At 40.2% G+C, this 16,114-nt stretch overlaps 3 protein-coding genes and 1 non-coding gene across 5 annotated transcripts in view; 1 reads left to right on the forward strand and 3 right to left on the reverse strand.

The window, feature by feature from the left end:
* The window catches only part of rsph14 (radial spoke head 14 homolog), a 50,970-nt gene extending 49,997 nt beyond the window's left edge, over positions 1–973 (reverse strand). For both annotated transcript variants that reach the window (XM_023834468.2, XM_072702974.1), the window contains exon 1: positions 446–973. In XM_023834468.2, coding sequence (XP_023690236.1) covers positions 446–644 — 199 coding nt within the window. In that variant the 5' untranslated portion in view covers positions 645–973. The remainder of the gene's footprint in view (positions 1–445) is intronic.
* Positions 974–2,762: 1,789 nt separating this feature from the next.
* endog (endonuclease G) lies at positions 2,763–5,106 on the forward strand. The gene is made up of 3 exons (XM_023834469.2): positions 2,763–3,520; positions 3,931–4,040; positions 4,656–5,106. The coding sequence occupies exons 1-3, from the start codon at positions 2,978–2,980 to the stop codon at positions 4,936–4,938; spliced, it is 936 nt and encodes a 311-aa protein (XP_023690237.1). The 5' UTR covers positions 2,763–2,977; the 3' UTR covers positions 4,939–5,106.
* Positions 5,107–6,305: 1,199 nt separating this feature from the next.
* LOC111855435 (large ribosomal subunit protein eL8-like) lies at positions 6,306–12,796 on the reverse strand. Its single transcript, XM_023834436.2, has 8 exons — positions 12,692–12,796; positions 12,113–12,233; positions 11,746–11,895; positions 10,379–10,519; positions 10,041–10,120; positions 9,662–9,792; positions 6,701–6,770; positions 6,306–6,473 (listed from the first exon to the last, which is right to left on the reverse strand). Exons 1-8 carry the CDS (start codon positions 12,749–12,751, stop codon positions 6,369–6,371), a joined length of 858 nt encoding a protein of 285 aa, XP_023690204.1. The 5' UTR covers positions 12,752–12,796; the 3' UTR covers positions 6,306–6,368.
* Positions 10,675–10,747, reverse strand: LOC111855453 (small nucleolar RNA SNORD24). The gene has a single exon (XR_002840892.1). It is a non-coding gene; the product is annotated as a small nucleolar RNA SNORD24 (small nucleolar RNA).
* Positions 12,797–16,114: the final 3,318 nt, after the last annotated feature.

Here is a 16,114-nt window from a genome sequence, read left to right on the forward strand (position 1 = left end):
TAAACTAATTAGTGTACGTTTATTTGGGGGAGGCTAAAAACATTTTTGGGGGCTAAAACCCCCCTCCCAAAAAAATAAAATGTAATACGGTCAACGACGCCCCTGATTCATATTAATCTAAATGATGACTACCAGTACACTACTAAAACGTCATGCAATATTCAGCCGATGTACAGATCTCTACAGTTTACTTCATTCTATAAGCAGGGCTGGACTGGGAATTAAAAACTGGTCGCGAGCTTACAAGTGCCGTGCGGTAAATTCTTCCGGACGCCCGGTTATATAGGGTTGATGGCCAGTCCAACCCTTTCTATAAGTACTTTACTTCTTAATGATATCTACATTGCGTATTAATTCAAATAGTTTGAACACAAAAAGTGCAAAAAATAAGTTCAGCTTTAAACCCAGTTCAAGAAAAGATGAAGGGAGCCAGCTGGTGCCTCACCTGCTTCAGTGACTTCATATGCTCTCTCCGGGTCGTGCACGAGGTCGCAGAGAACAGCGAGCGCCCGCTGGCGGGTGAGCAGCCGCGTGTCCTGCAGTTGTAGCGCGAGACGCGGGAGCGCGCGATTACCGAAAGCCACCGGCGCCTTGCTCGGGTCCATGTCTGAGGGCGGCATGGCTGAAATGCGCGTACTGGACATTCTTACTCACAAATGCCACACAGTCGTCTGTCTCTGGGTAATTTATTAATCTCCGCAGCCAACCTTTCCTTAACGGGTTAAGTCACATACGCTGGAACAATATCTGACTCGGGTCCTTCATTAATACAGTTCGTGAGTTTAATCTTTTCTCTTCTATGTCGGAAGCAAACCTCCGTAGCCCTGGAAAGCGTAACAATAGCATACGTGATCTGTCAGAAGTAAAATTATTTTTCAGTTAACACTTAAGTGTTTTCCCGGTTGCTTGCTCTTCCACCTCTTGTTAGTAGTCAACTATACTGGCCGATAAAGTCCAATATTCGTTGTAGTTACTCGTTATCATTATGCGGTCGCTAAGCAACAACACGCGACTGTGAGTCGTCAGTGTCACGGTGAGAACGGCGTATAGTGCTCAAAAAGTCTTTGGACGCTTTCTTAATTAAAAATATATTGCTAATTTATTGGTATTATAACCAAAATTATAACACACACACACATATATATGTATGTATGTATGTATATCCCACATTAGAAACAACTAGTAGTTTTAAGTATAGAAAAACTAAAATATAGTTCTAAAAGAGTTAAAAAGTTCATTGCCGAGCAGTCTCATTGCGTGTTTTTAAATCAGTAACACAGTATGTGCAGATATGTTAAACATTGTTTATCAATGAACTTTTGTTATGAAACCAATACATTTTCATAATTTTTATAGTTAAGAAAGAGCTCCAATACATTCTGTGAGCACTGTATTTAAAATACTTTTTCAAATTTGTGCAACAATTATCAGATTAAAGGCTCAGTATAATCAGACAATCTGTTTATATTTTGACCATTATACGGAGTAAAAATGTAATTTAAAATAATTAATATTACAGCATTTATTTATATTCCATAATTTTTTAACAAATTATTTCGTTAAATACAGTGCTAAGCTGGTTAATATAAAACAAATTTTGTTGGGCGAAATACACTTTTAGCAATTCTCAATTTTCCCTGTCTGAATACTTTTTGAGAAACACACATTCAGTTTAAAATGAGTTCTAGATTATAGTAAGCTTTCATTTCATCATGCATGCAATACATTTAACATAAACCTCAATAAGTGCTATATCATAACTGGCTTGAAAGAAAACATCAACCGCAGTGGACCACCACAACCACAGTGTAAAATACCTGATGGAATAAGCATTGGCAGGTCAGCTCTGGTAGATCTACGCATCCTACTTTCCCCTTCCATTGAGTGAAAGACGCACCACAGAAAACACAAACTGTGACTACTCATATCATAAGGTATGGATTGCTGTTCAACCCACCAATGTCTCAAGTGTCTGCCACTGCAAGCTCATGGGGGAGCTGGGGGACATTAAAATCAGATGATGGATTACAGGAAAAGTCAAAAGCTATAGCCAGAGGAACTCAAGTTCTTGTTGACTGATATCCCGAGCTTGTGCATTCTCAGCAATCAGCATCCACTTCCCGTGCTAGAGAGTCCAGCATTTATAAGCTTATAAAAATGTATAAAACTTAAAACTGTTTAAGCCTTTATTTTCATAATTACTGAATATAAAAATTAAACTTAAAAAATAAAGTTTTGTCTTCTCTCAGAAACTAGATAGGTTTTATTTATTAAATAAAAAATAAACAACTAACAGTTTGCCCATGACTGATTATAGAATCTTATTACAATCTCTGAATTCTAATAATATTTGAATCTTTCATATCCTGTACTGTGAATGCCAAACAAAGCTCAGAATGTATTTTTCATGATAGTCCTTCCTGTCTGTACAGTAAATAAAGCTGTCCAAGGTTTCGTATATGTAAATAATAATTATTCTATATTACTCTGTTTGATCCAGAAATTGAACTTTACATAAATCCCTGTCTCTATTAGGCAGACTTGTTGAGAGCAAGCTGTACACATACAAACAGGGCCTTACATTCTTAAAAAGCTTGATCTCCTTTACAGTGTGCAGATACTGGTCGTGATCAAAATGCTTTAATTGCTGATGTTTTTCGCAGTTTCCACACAGAACCGTGGGATGTATATATATATGCCACCTGTCTAATTGATCGACTAAAAACATTTTACTGCTGACTAGCCACACCTACCGCCAGCATGTTAACGTAATGAGCAGTGTTGATTGGCCGGTTCACACGCATGCGTAACCGGAAGTTGTTTCCTGAGAAGCGCGTTGCATTTACCATGTGCATTTAATCAGGTTAACGAATAGATTTTAAACTTTTTAAACTTTTTTGGAGTTTTATATAAAATAATATTTTACCTCTAGCGCGTTATTATTTACCTGTAAAACTGCAATTTCTCACTGTGAACAATGTATCGTATCTTGCGTTCGAAATGGTTTGCATCCGGCGTGTCCTTGACAGCTGGAGCGGGCATGGGGGCTTTCATAATGGCAGCGTACACAGATAGCTTGAACAAAAAACAAAACTCGATTCATGATCTTCTCGGTCGAGTTCCCGTTATTCCTATCCCTAGTGTTGAGGCGGCCACTGATTTGATTCCGTTTCAGTCAGGGCATGTTGGAACTTCTAGGGCCACAGCAGTGATGAAATACGGCTTCCCTTCCCTTTCCAACGTCAAATCGAGGGAGTCCTACGTTATGTCTTATGATCCCAGGAACAAGACTGCCCTTTGGGTTATCGAACAGCTTAACAATAACAGCATACACGGTACGTCTGACAGAAAATATTGCGAATTCAAAGAGGATGATTCAGTGCACGTTTACCACAGGGCAACAAACCCAGATTATAAAGGAAGCGGTTTCGACAGGGGCCACCTTGCTGCAGCTGCAAACCATAAATGGAGCCAAAAAGCAATGGATGAGACATTTTACCTAAGTAATGTTTCACCACAGGTAAGATAAAGTAATCAATCATTGCGTTTTTCACCTTTCCATTGAAGGGAATCGTGTGTATTAATGGTATGAGATGAGTGGACGATTGAAAATGATTACATTTAGATGTCAACTACGATGATATTCAAAGTAACCTTACTGACATAAGATTGTGACACGCAGATCCCATTGTGGCTAATTTTCGTACATTTAGTAAAACTCCTTAACAAGTCACCTTGAAAAGGGTAATTAATGTTTTGTTTAATCAAATAAAAGACTCGTCCTATAATGTGCAAAGTGTCCACAACCATAGTTATCTAAAAATGATACGCACAAAACTGAAAATTAAAAACCTCACGTTGCTTAAACAATTGCACATATGGATATGTGTGAAATTGATGTCTAAATTTCTAAATTGTCAATCCCCCCAGAATCCACACTTGAACCAAAATGCATGGAACAACCTAGAAAAGTACTGTCGCTCACTTACTAAACTCTACCTGAATGTGTTTGTGTGCACTGGACCTCTATACTTGCCCAGGTAAGTGTGAAAAAAACAACTGGCACAAATGAAAAAATAGTAATAAGAATGAATTTGTATTTTTCAATCTCATTGTAAGTTAACTGAGTGTGTGGAATCGCTTTACATAGCTAAACTTTGTTTCTTCTGCGGAAAATTTGTTGTACAGTAGCAATAGAAAGAGAACCCCTAGCACAATAGCTCAGCTCCATAATGAAATTAACAAATAAGTTTATAGTACAAGTGAGGAAGAAACTTGGAAGGTGTTCCACATCATAAAACCAAAGTTTGATATTTACAATGTTCTTATTTAGGTACTGGAATCTAATGACCTTTTAGTGTCAGGCAGTACAAAGAGTAAAAGATTCGAAGCTTTGCAACTGCGCTCATTTTACGGTGAACTTATGAACTACACTGAAGCACTTGTTAGAGTCCATGCTCAGCTGCAAACAATTATACACTTTAAAGAGAGACCCTGCTAAGCAGAGATAGGGAAAGTGTGACTGCAAGTGGATCTAGATTTTTTTGTAAAGTATTTCCTGTTTTAGAGGTCCGTTTTTGTCACAGTGGTTAATGAAGGAACCAAGACCATCATGCCAACGGATGTCATAATGCTGTTTAAATCCTTAATTTTAGACAGGAGCCTGATGGAAAGATGTATGTGAAGTATCAAGTTTTGGGGAAGAACCATGTTGCCGTACCAACCCACTTCTTCAAAGTGGTGATCCTGGAGAAGCAGAACGGTGAAGTGGAGCTGCGGTCCTATGTAATGCCCAACATGCCCGTGGATGAACATATACCTCTGGAACGTTTCCTGGTGCCAGTGGAGAGTATCGAGAGAGCTTCGGGACTCCTTTTTGTGCCTAATATCATGAAGAGAACAAATAGCTTGCGTACAATAACTGCAGGGGGCAAGTGAGGTTTATCAACCAGCTGTCACTGAAGAGCATTTGTTTCTGCAGTGTTGCAGTCTTTGTGTAGTAAAAAAAAAAAAAAAAAGGTGAGTAATCTAATAATATATGGATATACTGTGGTCTTTGACAGACCATTGACTTGACCCCACTCAATAAAAGACTTGTCCTCCAGGGTTGTGTGTATGCTGGTGTTTACTCTAGCCCTCTTTTTAAAAAATATGAAAGTGGCATATTTTTGCCACATACTATAAAATGTTTCACTGCAGCCTCGTGATGGGGGGAAAAAAGGCAAAGCTCAGACTACGGTGTACTCTCTCGCACGCTGATTTTAACACAATGGAAACTGGAAAGTTAACAGGACACCATTCAACTTAAAACTGCAGGGGTCTCGTTGAACCACCACTATTAAACAGTAGAGAGTTAAGTGCTAATCAGACCATTTAAATATGAGAAACAGGTCAAAAAAACAACCACATATAGCTCCAGGCCCTCACTTCTTTGGCTTTTAATTAGTTTGCCCTACAAGTCTAGTACTGTTTGTTGAAGTTCACTATGGCCATATTTCTACCACACCAGGTACCATACTAAGAAAATAGCAAAAGTATGGTACTTCAAGGTGTTGGTTTTCCACTGGCATAAGAACTTGTACTGGCGCCGAATGACATCTCAATGCAAGGCGGGGTATTCTGACTGAATTCAAAAATGGTTGTATATTATAGACTATAGACTGCTGGATGCATACTAACTAATACTACATATTAATACTAACATTGCATGTTACACACATGCAATTTTTACATTGCTAGTCAGCTAGGAGAGGTTAGCTAAGCTGAATCTGTTCAGCCTCACGCAAAGGAGATTAAGGGGGTACATGATCCAGGTATATAGGATTCTAACAGGTCTCGATACTGTTCGGCCAAATGGCTACTTTAATATTAGTTTAAATACTAGAACTTGTGGCCGTAAGTAGATATTAACGGGAGAACATTTTAAACTGAATTTGAGAAAACACTTCTTTACACAGCGTGTAGTTAGAGTATGGAATAGTCTTCCTGCTAGTGTAGTGCAAGCTAAAACCCGTTTCCTTTAAATCAGAGCTAGATAAGATTTTAACAACTCTGAGCTATTAGTTAAGTTCTCCCCAAATGAGCTTAATGGGCTGAATGGCCTCCTCATTTGTAAATTTCTTTTGTTCTTATATGTTCAGATATGGCTAATCAGGTACCATAACATATAAAAAGTTTACTATCTTCATAAAGCCTTGTATGTATACAGAGGGTTCATATAACCCTATATAAATTCATCTAAAATTTAAAGAATATTTTAGTGGTAGTTTAGTAGTTACTTTCGGAACACCCTTGACAATAGAAAATTCTGAACAAGATGGACTTTATTTCTATGTACACAAAAGGGACACACTGCAAGTATTTCAGATTCAGCCAAGTTTGGTGGCCAGTTCCTTTGCTTTTGCCTTTTCCAGCTTGGCAATGCGGGCAGTAGACTTGGGTCCCATGATCCCACCACCCCAGTGACGACGAATCTTTGTAAACAGGAAGGAGGTAAAACGAGATGTCAGCATTTCTGTTCACACCAAACAAGCGCATGGCAATAAAAATTTAGCAAAGGAGTATAGCATGTTTACTCTGATGTCACTGGTCAGAACATAATCAACATGCCTGAATTTAAAAAGCTGGAGTAGTATTACTGGTTGAAACCATACCGACAGTTGCTTTATTTCTGAATTTAGACACCAAAATAATGACTCACCTCATCATATCTGTCATTGTAGTTGGTCTTGATGGCTTCCACCAGCTTAGCTAGGGCCCCCTTGTCTTCACTGTTAAATGAAAATATAAAATTAGACATATCCAAAAAAAACAGTTGACAATTTCTCAACAAAAAAATCTTCACATTTAGGGCCATTATCAGCTTGTTAAATCAATTCAGACACCTACAGAAGTATAATCATGTTCTCCTTTTAACCAGGGATTGATATAACTGGCACTCAAGTATGCAATCACAGTATAAAGATTAAAACACCTGGTTATTTCTTGTCATATAAGAACATAAGAACATAAGAACTATACAAACGAGAGGAGGCCATTCGGCCCATCGAGCTCGCTTGGGGAGAACTTAACTAATAGCTCAGAGTTGTTAAAATCTTATCTAGCTCTGATTTAAAGGAACCCAAGGATTCAGCTTGCACTACGTTATCAGGAAGACTATTCCATACTCTGACTACACGCTGTGTAAAGAAGTGCTTCCTTAAATCCAGTTTGAAATGTTCTCCCGCTAATTTCCACCTATGGCCACGAGTTCTTGTATTTGAACTAATGCTGAAGTAACTATTCGGTTGAACAGCATCCAAACCTGTTAGAATCTTATAGACCTGGATCATGTCCCTCCTCAGTCTCCTTTACTTGAGGCTGAACAGATTTAGCTCAAATAACCTTTCCTCGTATGACATTCCTCTAAGACCAGGAATCATTCTTGTGGCCCTACGCTGCACCTTTTCTAAGGCCGCTATGTCCTTTTTAAGATATGGTGACCAAACCTGTACACAATATTCTAGGTGAGGTCTCACCAAGGAATTGTATAATCTTAGCATTACCTCCCTTGACTTAAACTCCACACACCTGGAGATGTACCCCAACATCCTATTGGCCTTTTTTATTGCTTCCCCACACTGGCGAGAATGAGACATGGAAGCATCAACATACACACCAAGGTCTTTCTCATAATCAGCTACCTTTATTTCAGTAGGTCCCATAAAATACCTGTACTTTATATTTCTGCTCCCTACATGGAGTACCTTACATTTGTCTATGTTAAATTTCATCTGCCAGGTGTCAGCCCAGTCACTAATTAAATTAAGATCCCGCTGTAGCTGCTGAGCCGCTAGTTCAGTATCTGCTACACCACCCACCTTGGTGTCATCTGCAAATTTCACCAGTTTACTGTATATATTGGTGTCTATATCATTTATGTAAATTAGGAACAAAAGTGGTCCTAAAATTGAACCCTGCGGTACCCCACTATGAACGCAGGCCCACTGTGACATCGAGCCTCTTATAACTACTCGCTGCTTCCTATCCGTTAACCAGTTATCAATCCAAGTCGCTACAGTTCCTAAAATACCTGTCGCTTTGAGTTTAAGTGAGAGCCTCTTGTGGGGAACAACATCAAAAGCCTTTTGGAAATCTAAATAGATAACATCATAGGCCTTCTTATCATCAACTTCCTGAGTAGCTTCCTCAAAAAACTCCAACAGATTTGTTAAACAGGATCTACCTCTCCTAAATCCATGCTGGCTATCCCTCAAAATGTTATTTGAGTCCAGGTAATCTACCATTTTCTCTTTGATTATAGCCTCCATAACTTTACCAGTTATACAAGTTAGACTGATTGGCCTATAGTTTGACAAATTACTTCTATCCCCTTTTTTGAAAATGGGCGTTATGTTGGCATGCTTCCAATCAGAAGGTACCACACCTTCAGATAAGGATTTTTGAAACAGTAATGTTAAGGGTCGGCAAATAATATCCCTCATCTCTTTTAACACTATAGGTAAGATGCCATCAGGGCCCTGTGATTTATTTATTTTGAGCTTAGCTAGGCTTTGCAAAACATCAGCTTCAGTTATATATATATTAGTTATAGACGATGTTGAATTAGTAATAAGAACTAGGCTGGCTCTGGGACACCTGATGCACATATTGAACTATATTATCAGGGGTGGGACTTAAGTTATGTTACTAGCCAGCTGGGATATTTCAGTGAAAAAATTTACTAGCCTGGCAAACATTATTCCACTGGTCCCAGTTTTGTTGCACAAAAACACAGAATCCACAGCTAAACCATTCAGTTAGTGCCTCTTGGGGAAGCTGATAGGTTTCTCTGTTTTCATTTTGACACTTTGGAATAAAATTCTACACTGAATATAGAGCCTGTAATTTTTTTGGAGGGTATTACATGACTATGCCGTTAATTGCAATTTAAAAATATTAAATCGTTTGACAGCTCTCCATTTTCCAGAGCAAAGAATTAGTAGACTTTGGCAAGGTTGACCAAAAATAAACTAGAAAAAATAACTACTTAATGCATTGCCAAAGCATCCCAATATAGATTTAAAAAAAACATGCGAGAATCAAATTTTTGGATAGTTGGATGACTGGCCTTTGGTTGCTCTCCTTTTGAAAATTATACTGTACATTGTGGCCTAATGAATATTTATCTGGGCTAGTAAATTTTTTCACTGAAATATCCCAGCTGGCTAGTAACATAACTTAAGTCCCACCCCTGATAATATAGTTCAATATGTGCATCAGGTGTCCCAGAGCCAGCCTCAACAGGAAAAATGTGAAAGGTTATATCCAGTAATATTCACACATAAATGACCAAATGTCAAAGACTGAAATGTGGTTAATGTTAATTTGACCCATGCTGATCTAAAAATAACACCTGGCAGACAACAGCAGATTGAGAAAACTTGTTAAACCTTAAGGTTTACTGCAGACATCTGGCAAACATTATTCCACTGGTCCCAGATGGTAGTAAATCTTTTTTCTTCAAAAAAACCTGAAGAAAATTTCTCACTCCATTCCAGATGGATGCAAACCCACTAACTTAACCATCAGTCTTCACCTGCAATCCTTTCGGTACATGACCTGTTCAGTCACCTTCACTCTGTAACCAGGTATCAGGACGGGGAGGCCAGCTGTGACTTACGGGTTAATCTGTGTAAAGGCAACGGAGGTGCAGGTCTTTCTGTGGACCAGGCGCCCAAGCCGGGCCTTGCCTTTAACGATGCAGTAAGGGACACCCATCTTGCGGCAGAGTGCCGGCAGGAACACCACCAGCTGCAGAGGAGTAAGAATCCCAGTCAACCTTACACTGGAAACAGAGGAAAGTATGAGAATTACAGGATCTGCGTGCATGTCTCAGAGTGATCGAGAGAGTGGTGCCGGCTGCTCCGAACAGGTCATTATTTTCCTGCTGTGTGCACTCATCTGGGACGGCTCTCTGCAGTGAATGAAGGCCCATCGTACCAAAGTGAAATGGTAAAATGTTGAAATAAATATGGTACACACACAGCACCAGGTCCTACCTCAATAGGATCAACATCATGGGCAATGGCAACCAGCTGAGCCTTCTTACTCTCCACCAAAGTGGTGACCGTGTTCACACCTACAAAAGCATTCAAAAGAACAGCAAATTTTACAAAATGTTCCCAATGAACAGCCCCAGAGTCCACTCACAAGATAAAAATCTGCATTTGGGCTGGTAACTGATGCCAGTACAATTCTTTGCTCCTAGCTCTTACAGTACCACAAAATTAAAGCAATAGCACTGCAAATATGATTCAGTTTTGAATAGCAATTCTGTACATACATGCCTTACAAAGGCCAGCAAAGGAAAGGCTCCCGATGTGCATGCTTACCGCACCTGCTCTGAGGACTGGGGGCCTCTTGCTGGGTGTGTCTCCCTTTCCTGCAGCCTTCTGCTCTGCACGGGCCAGTAATCTCTTCTTCTTCTCTTGTTTGGTTTCCGGCCTGTATTTATGGGCCAGCTTGAAGAGCTGTGTGGCTGAAATGCAGTGGCGGAGACCCACCTTGTCTTAGAACCACAGCGCGTGTAAGTGCACATGTGCATGCACATGCACACACACACACACACACACACACACACACACACACACAGCCCATGGCTGCATATGGAAGCAGGCTGATATAAAGACAGGGTGCATCAGCGATCTTGGTGGAAATGTGTCAGCACTGGAGCTCAGTTAGCAAATATTCTCTCACATCATTTGCACGACCCGTTTCAACCATTCCTGCGAATTACATATCCCTGGCTGCATTGATGTTCTGAACTGAAGCACTGAATACAAAGAACCACCCACCCAGGTACTGTATTATGGTCAGTAAAAACTGACATTTCATTTTATATCATAGACTGAAACGCATTGCCGTTTATTAGCAATTTTCTTCAGGACCTAAATCACATCTGCAATTTCCTGACATCTCTACTACAGTAAAATCCCGTTATAGTGGACTTGCTTATAACAGAATATCGTCTATAACGGACAAGGTCCGGTGGTTCCGGCTATGCACCTTTCAAGAACATGCAGAAAAAGCATCGGATATAGCGGACTCGCATATAACGGAATTTCACTTATAACGGACAGACAATTTGGTCCCCAGGGCCGCTTTTAGCTGTAGTTTTGTTCGGCTATAACAGACATGCAGCTCTGCCTACAAGGCGCGTGGCGTGCCGGTGATATCCAGCACAGATACGTACGTAGTCGGGATTATTAATAGTCACGCATCTGGTCAGGTTACGTTGGATTACTACATGTACAATATAATAATCTATACCACAAGCATGTCTGCTGGGGTGTGGCATGAGTAAATGGTGTCCTGTAGTTGTGTTCTGAGCGTACAGCAACTCTGGATATAATGGACTGTTGCCAGGTCCCTTGAAGTCTGTTATAACTGGATTTTACTGTAGTTTGATGCCTCTGGTTGGAATGCCACTACCATCATCTTGCCTTTGAGAAAGCAAAATCTGTCAATCCAGGGCAGCAAGGTTTAGGATTTATTATCCCTCACCACAGCTTTACTTGTTCAATTCTCTGCAGCAGTACCCATGCCTCATAAAACGAGCAGACTGCACATTTCAATTGTATGATTATAGACTATATAAACTGAGTCAGGAACACATGCCAATTAACGACAGGACATTTCAAAACTGCTTAACGAGCGTATTTCTGAAAGCAGCCTTCCTTTAGAAGTGAAACAGTCATTTCATACCTGTCTGGCGATCCAGGGCCTGGGTGAACTGGTTGATCGATGGAGGAACTTTCAGGCGCTTGTAAAGGATGGCTCGCTGGCGCTGAAGGCGGATGTAACGGGGCCATTTCACAAAGCGGGTCAGGTCACGCTTGGGCTGAATGTCCTGCCCTGAGGAAAGGAGTCGCTGGATTTCAAAGAAATAGTTGAACCCGTGTGTAAAGCCTCTTAGTCTTTAACCACACATTTAACTCAAGACATCTAAAGACGCTATTATCGTAGTACAACTGTTTTACTGATGAAGAACGCGCCAACAGACATATGGGTAAATGCAGATTGGCTCATTAAAATCAGGTCAGTGTCTGTGAAGAAGCGAGGTGTCACTCACCGATGCCGAAGTTCTTAGGCCTCTTTTCAAACAGAGGATTGACCACTTTCTTGGCCTCCGTCTTCCTCGCCACGGACGGGGCAGGGGCCACCTTCTTCCCCTTGGCCTTCTTTCCTTTCGGCTGCTCGAAAAATCGCATTCAGTTATCTGACTACGGTCACTAAAAAAACGCCATAGCGCCATGTACGGCGACTTACTCTTAACAAAATCTACCCAACTCGTAGCACAAACCCAGAAAAATTAAACCCAGAGAATAGTCATGAATAACATTTACATTTATGAATGTTAGTTATATTTAACAAAAAGAAAATAAACAGAATGACAATACGGAAATTACCGTGTTTACATATCACTGTATTACGCTTGAATGGTTTCCAATGAATTGTAGCCTGCTACACTCTTCCTGGTATATCATTTAATATAATTCTGCTATAAAATCCAGTTAATTTTCCCTTCTAAATCAACAGACGGTTGTGTTACACATGACACACTCTTTCGCGTCAAAACTGTAACTGGAAATATAAGATGTTTAAAGATACAAAACGAACAATCCCCTCCACTGAATCCACTGACACTCACCATCTTGTCTAGGGTAAAGAGGAAGAACGAGGGCTTATGGGAAATGTTACTATCCCACATAATATCGCGAGATTACACAGCGCTTCACGACCCAGGTCCCACGATAGCAAATTGGGTAGTTTATAAAACTCCCCTCCCCCTTTTATTTTAAATTTAAAATATAAATATTTCAGGAACGAATTTCCCCCTGAACTCCTGTTTTTAAGATGACCGTGGCTTTTTTCAACAGTTGTTAACAAGTTTTCCTAAAGAATACTTAGTCTGTCGCAGGATACGCATACTTTTATCAGCCTGACTGCATGACTCCCTAACTGGGCGAGGATTCCTCACAACACGACAACATGCAAACTCCAGAAACGTAGCAGGGGCCGGATTCAACCCCCCTCAATAGAGGTGTAAGGCATAATGCCACATTTGGATACAAAATATGATGTGTAGTATGAGACTATGAGCTGTACTGGAAGCTCTGCAAGCATTGGCCCCAATCAGCCACTGGATGGTGCTGTAATATACAGTTAAAATCGATTTTCAAATAATAGTTTTTAAATGGCCATGGCTTTCACATAGTTTTGAAGATCTAAGTGGTGCTTAGTGGTATTTAAAATTTCTCTATGGTTGATGTCACAAATATTATTATAGTATACACTCACCTAAAGGATTATTAGGAACACCTGTTCAATTTCTCATTAATGCAATTATCTAATCAACCAATCACATGGCAGTTGCGTCAATGCATTTAGGGGTGTGGTCCTGGTCAAGACAATCTCCTGAACTCCAAACTGAATGTCAGAATGGGAAAGAAAGGTGATTTAAGCAATTTTGAGCATGGCATGGTTGTTGGTGCCAGACGGGCCGGTCTGAGTATTTCACAATCTGCTCAGTTACTGGGATTTTCACGCACAACCATTTCTAGGGTTTACAAAGAATGGTGTGCAAAGGGAAAAACATCCAGTATGCGGCAGTCCTGTGGGCGAAAATGCCTTGTTGATGCTAGAGGTCAGAGGAGAATGGGCCGACTGATTCAAGCTGATAGAAGAGCAACTTTGACTGAAATAACCACTCGTTACAACCAAGGTATGCAGCAAAGCATTTGTGAAACCACAACACGCACAACCTTGAGGCGGATGGGCTACAACAGCAGAAGACCCCACTGGGTACCACTCATCTCCACTACAAATACGGAAAAAGAGACTACAATTTGCACAAGCTCACCAAAATTGGACAGTTGAAGACTGGAAAAATGTTGCCTGGTCTGATGAGTCGATTTCTGTTGAGACATTCAAATGGTAGAGTCAGAATTTGTCATAAACAGAATGAGAACATGGATCCATCATGCCTTGTTACCACTGTGCAGGCTGGTGGTGGTGGTGTAATGGTGTGGGGGATGTTTTCTTGGCACACTTTAGGCCCCTTAGTGCCAATTGGGCATCGTTTAAATGCCACAGCCTACCTGAGCATTGTTTCTGACCATGTCCATCCCTTTATGACCACCATGTACCCATTCTCTGATGGCTACTTCCAGCAGGATAATGCACCATGTCACAAAGCTCGAATCATTTCAAATTGGTTTCTTGAACATGACAATGAGTTCACTGTACTAAAATGGCCCCCACAGTCACCAGATCTCAACCCAATAGAGCATCTTTGGGATGTGGTGGAACGGGAGCTTCGTGCCCTGGATGTGCATCCGACAAATCTCCATCAACTGCAAGATGCTATCCTATCAATATGGGCCAACATTTCTAAAGAATGCTTTCAGCACCTTGTTGAATCAATGCCACGTAGAATTAAGGCAGTTCTGAAGGCGAAAGGGGGTCAAACACCGTATTAGTATGGTGTTCCTAATAATCCTTTAGGTGAGTGTATATTCTCATAACACACTTTCATCTGTCTTAGTTTAATGCAAAATGTGCTGTTTGTGTAGTTCCCCTTAGCTTTGACAGTGGTGGTGTAATGGTTAGGGATGAGCCTTTATAATCAAAAGATTGCTGATTTGAATTCCGGATTAACAAAATCCCCCTGAGGATCTTGTGGGGTGCTGATTTAGCTGCCCCCTGCTATGTCACATACGTATTGAATGCATTTTGCTGTAGTGTGTCAACAATGACAACTAATCACTTTCACGTCACCTGTTTGACTATCCATAAGATATTTAAGATAAAGTTATTTTAATTCCACATGATTTTAATATTAAACATTGTTATTGGCTTAATTATTAACTTATAATTACATTAATTCTTGAATTAAATAAAAGGCCATAAGTCTGGTATGGATACCTATTTAATGTATACTACCTAAATCACCAGATTTATCTTTAAAAAAATCTGTTGTTCAGCAAATTTATTTGAAAATAATTATTTAATATTTAGTTAGTACTGGGAGCATTAGGGAACCAAGTCTTTCTTGAAGAAATTCTGAAAACTATGTGGCAGTGAGTACAAATACGATATGGGTCACATATAATACTAACGGTCCAAATGAAGTCATTAGTGGCAATAATCTGAGTCAGTTTAAACCTGGGGAAAGAGATACCCTCCTACAGAGCTCTATCCTAAAGGAACCAATAGTAAATGTTTGCATTTCTGTGTCAAGTGGAAGCAGGGATGACCCATGAGAGCCGCAAGGCACTGTGGGACCTTATTGCATCCTATAATAAGCCTGCAGGCACAGCTGGTGCCAGGAAGCTTTTCTTTGCTTTTGGAATTGATGTGTATCCCTTGCAGGATTTCATCCTTTCCAGCACAGACGTACAGCACAGTGGAAGAGGGCACTGGGGTTTGTACTCTTGGTGGGCATCAGTGCACCATATGCCCAAGAGTCTGGCAGGCAGAGCTCACGAATAAATAAACAGTCTGTTTGAAGCCAAGTCAGAACAGGCCAGGGGAGCAGATACTGTTTGCTACAAGTCATATTTTCTGCTGCTATGAGCAACATGCATATAAAGCTTAAGTCTCCTAAAAAGGGGCGGCTGAACGGTCCGGTGCATCAAAAGTTCTCAGCTCTGCTGTTTGACAATATTCAACAAGGCTCTCAGAAAACATGGCACCTGAAGCTGCTTTCTGTAAGACACCCTTGATGTCATGTCAAATAACCAGTTTTAAGGTTTTAATAAGTTAACAATACATAAGTTAACTTATGACACACTTCTGAGATTCTAAATGCCGTTTTATTTAAAAATGAAAACATGGTGGATGAAAGTGGGCTGTCAGTTTACCAATTTGAGGAGTTTTAGTGTATAATCTAGAGCAAAATAATCTCAGTGTAACTTGTAGGGATAAAACATATTTCTGTACATAAAGAACCTAAGTGATCCAGAAAAACACTGCATTGCCACCTAGTGGAGATGATTCCTGAAAATCAAATTAGTAGTAGCTCCTTTTGCAACAACTCCTATGTATGGTGATAAGGGCTAGGGGCGTCAGA

Source organism: Paramormyrops kingsleyae, chromosome 2 (assembly GCF_048594095.1).
Source record: "Paramormyrops kingsleyae isolate MSU_618 chromosome 2, PKINGS_0.4, whole genome shotgun sequence".
Lineage (NCBI taxonomy): Eukaryota > Metazoa > Chordata > Actinopteri > Osteoglossiformes > Mormyridae > Paramormyrops > Paramormyrops kingsleyae.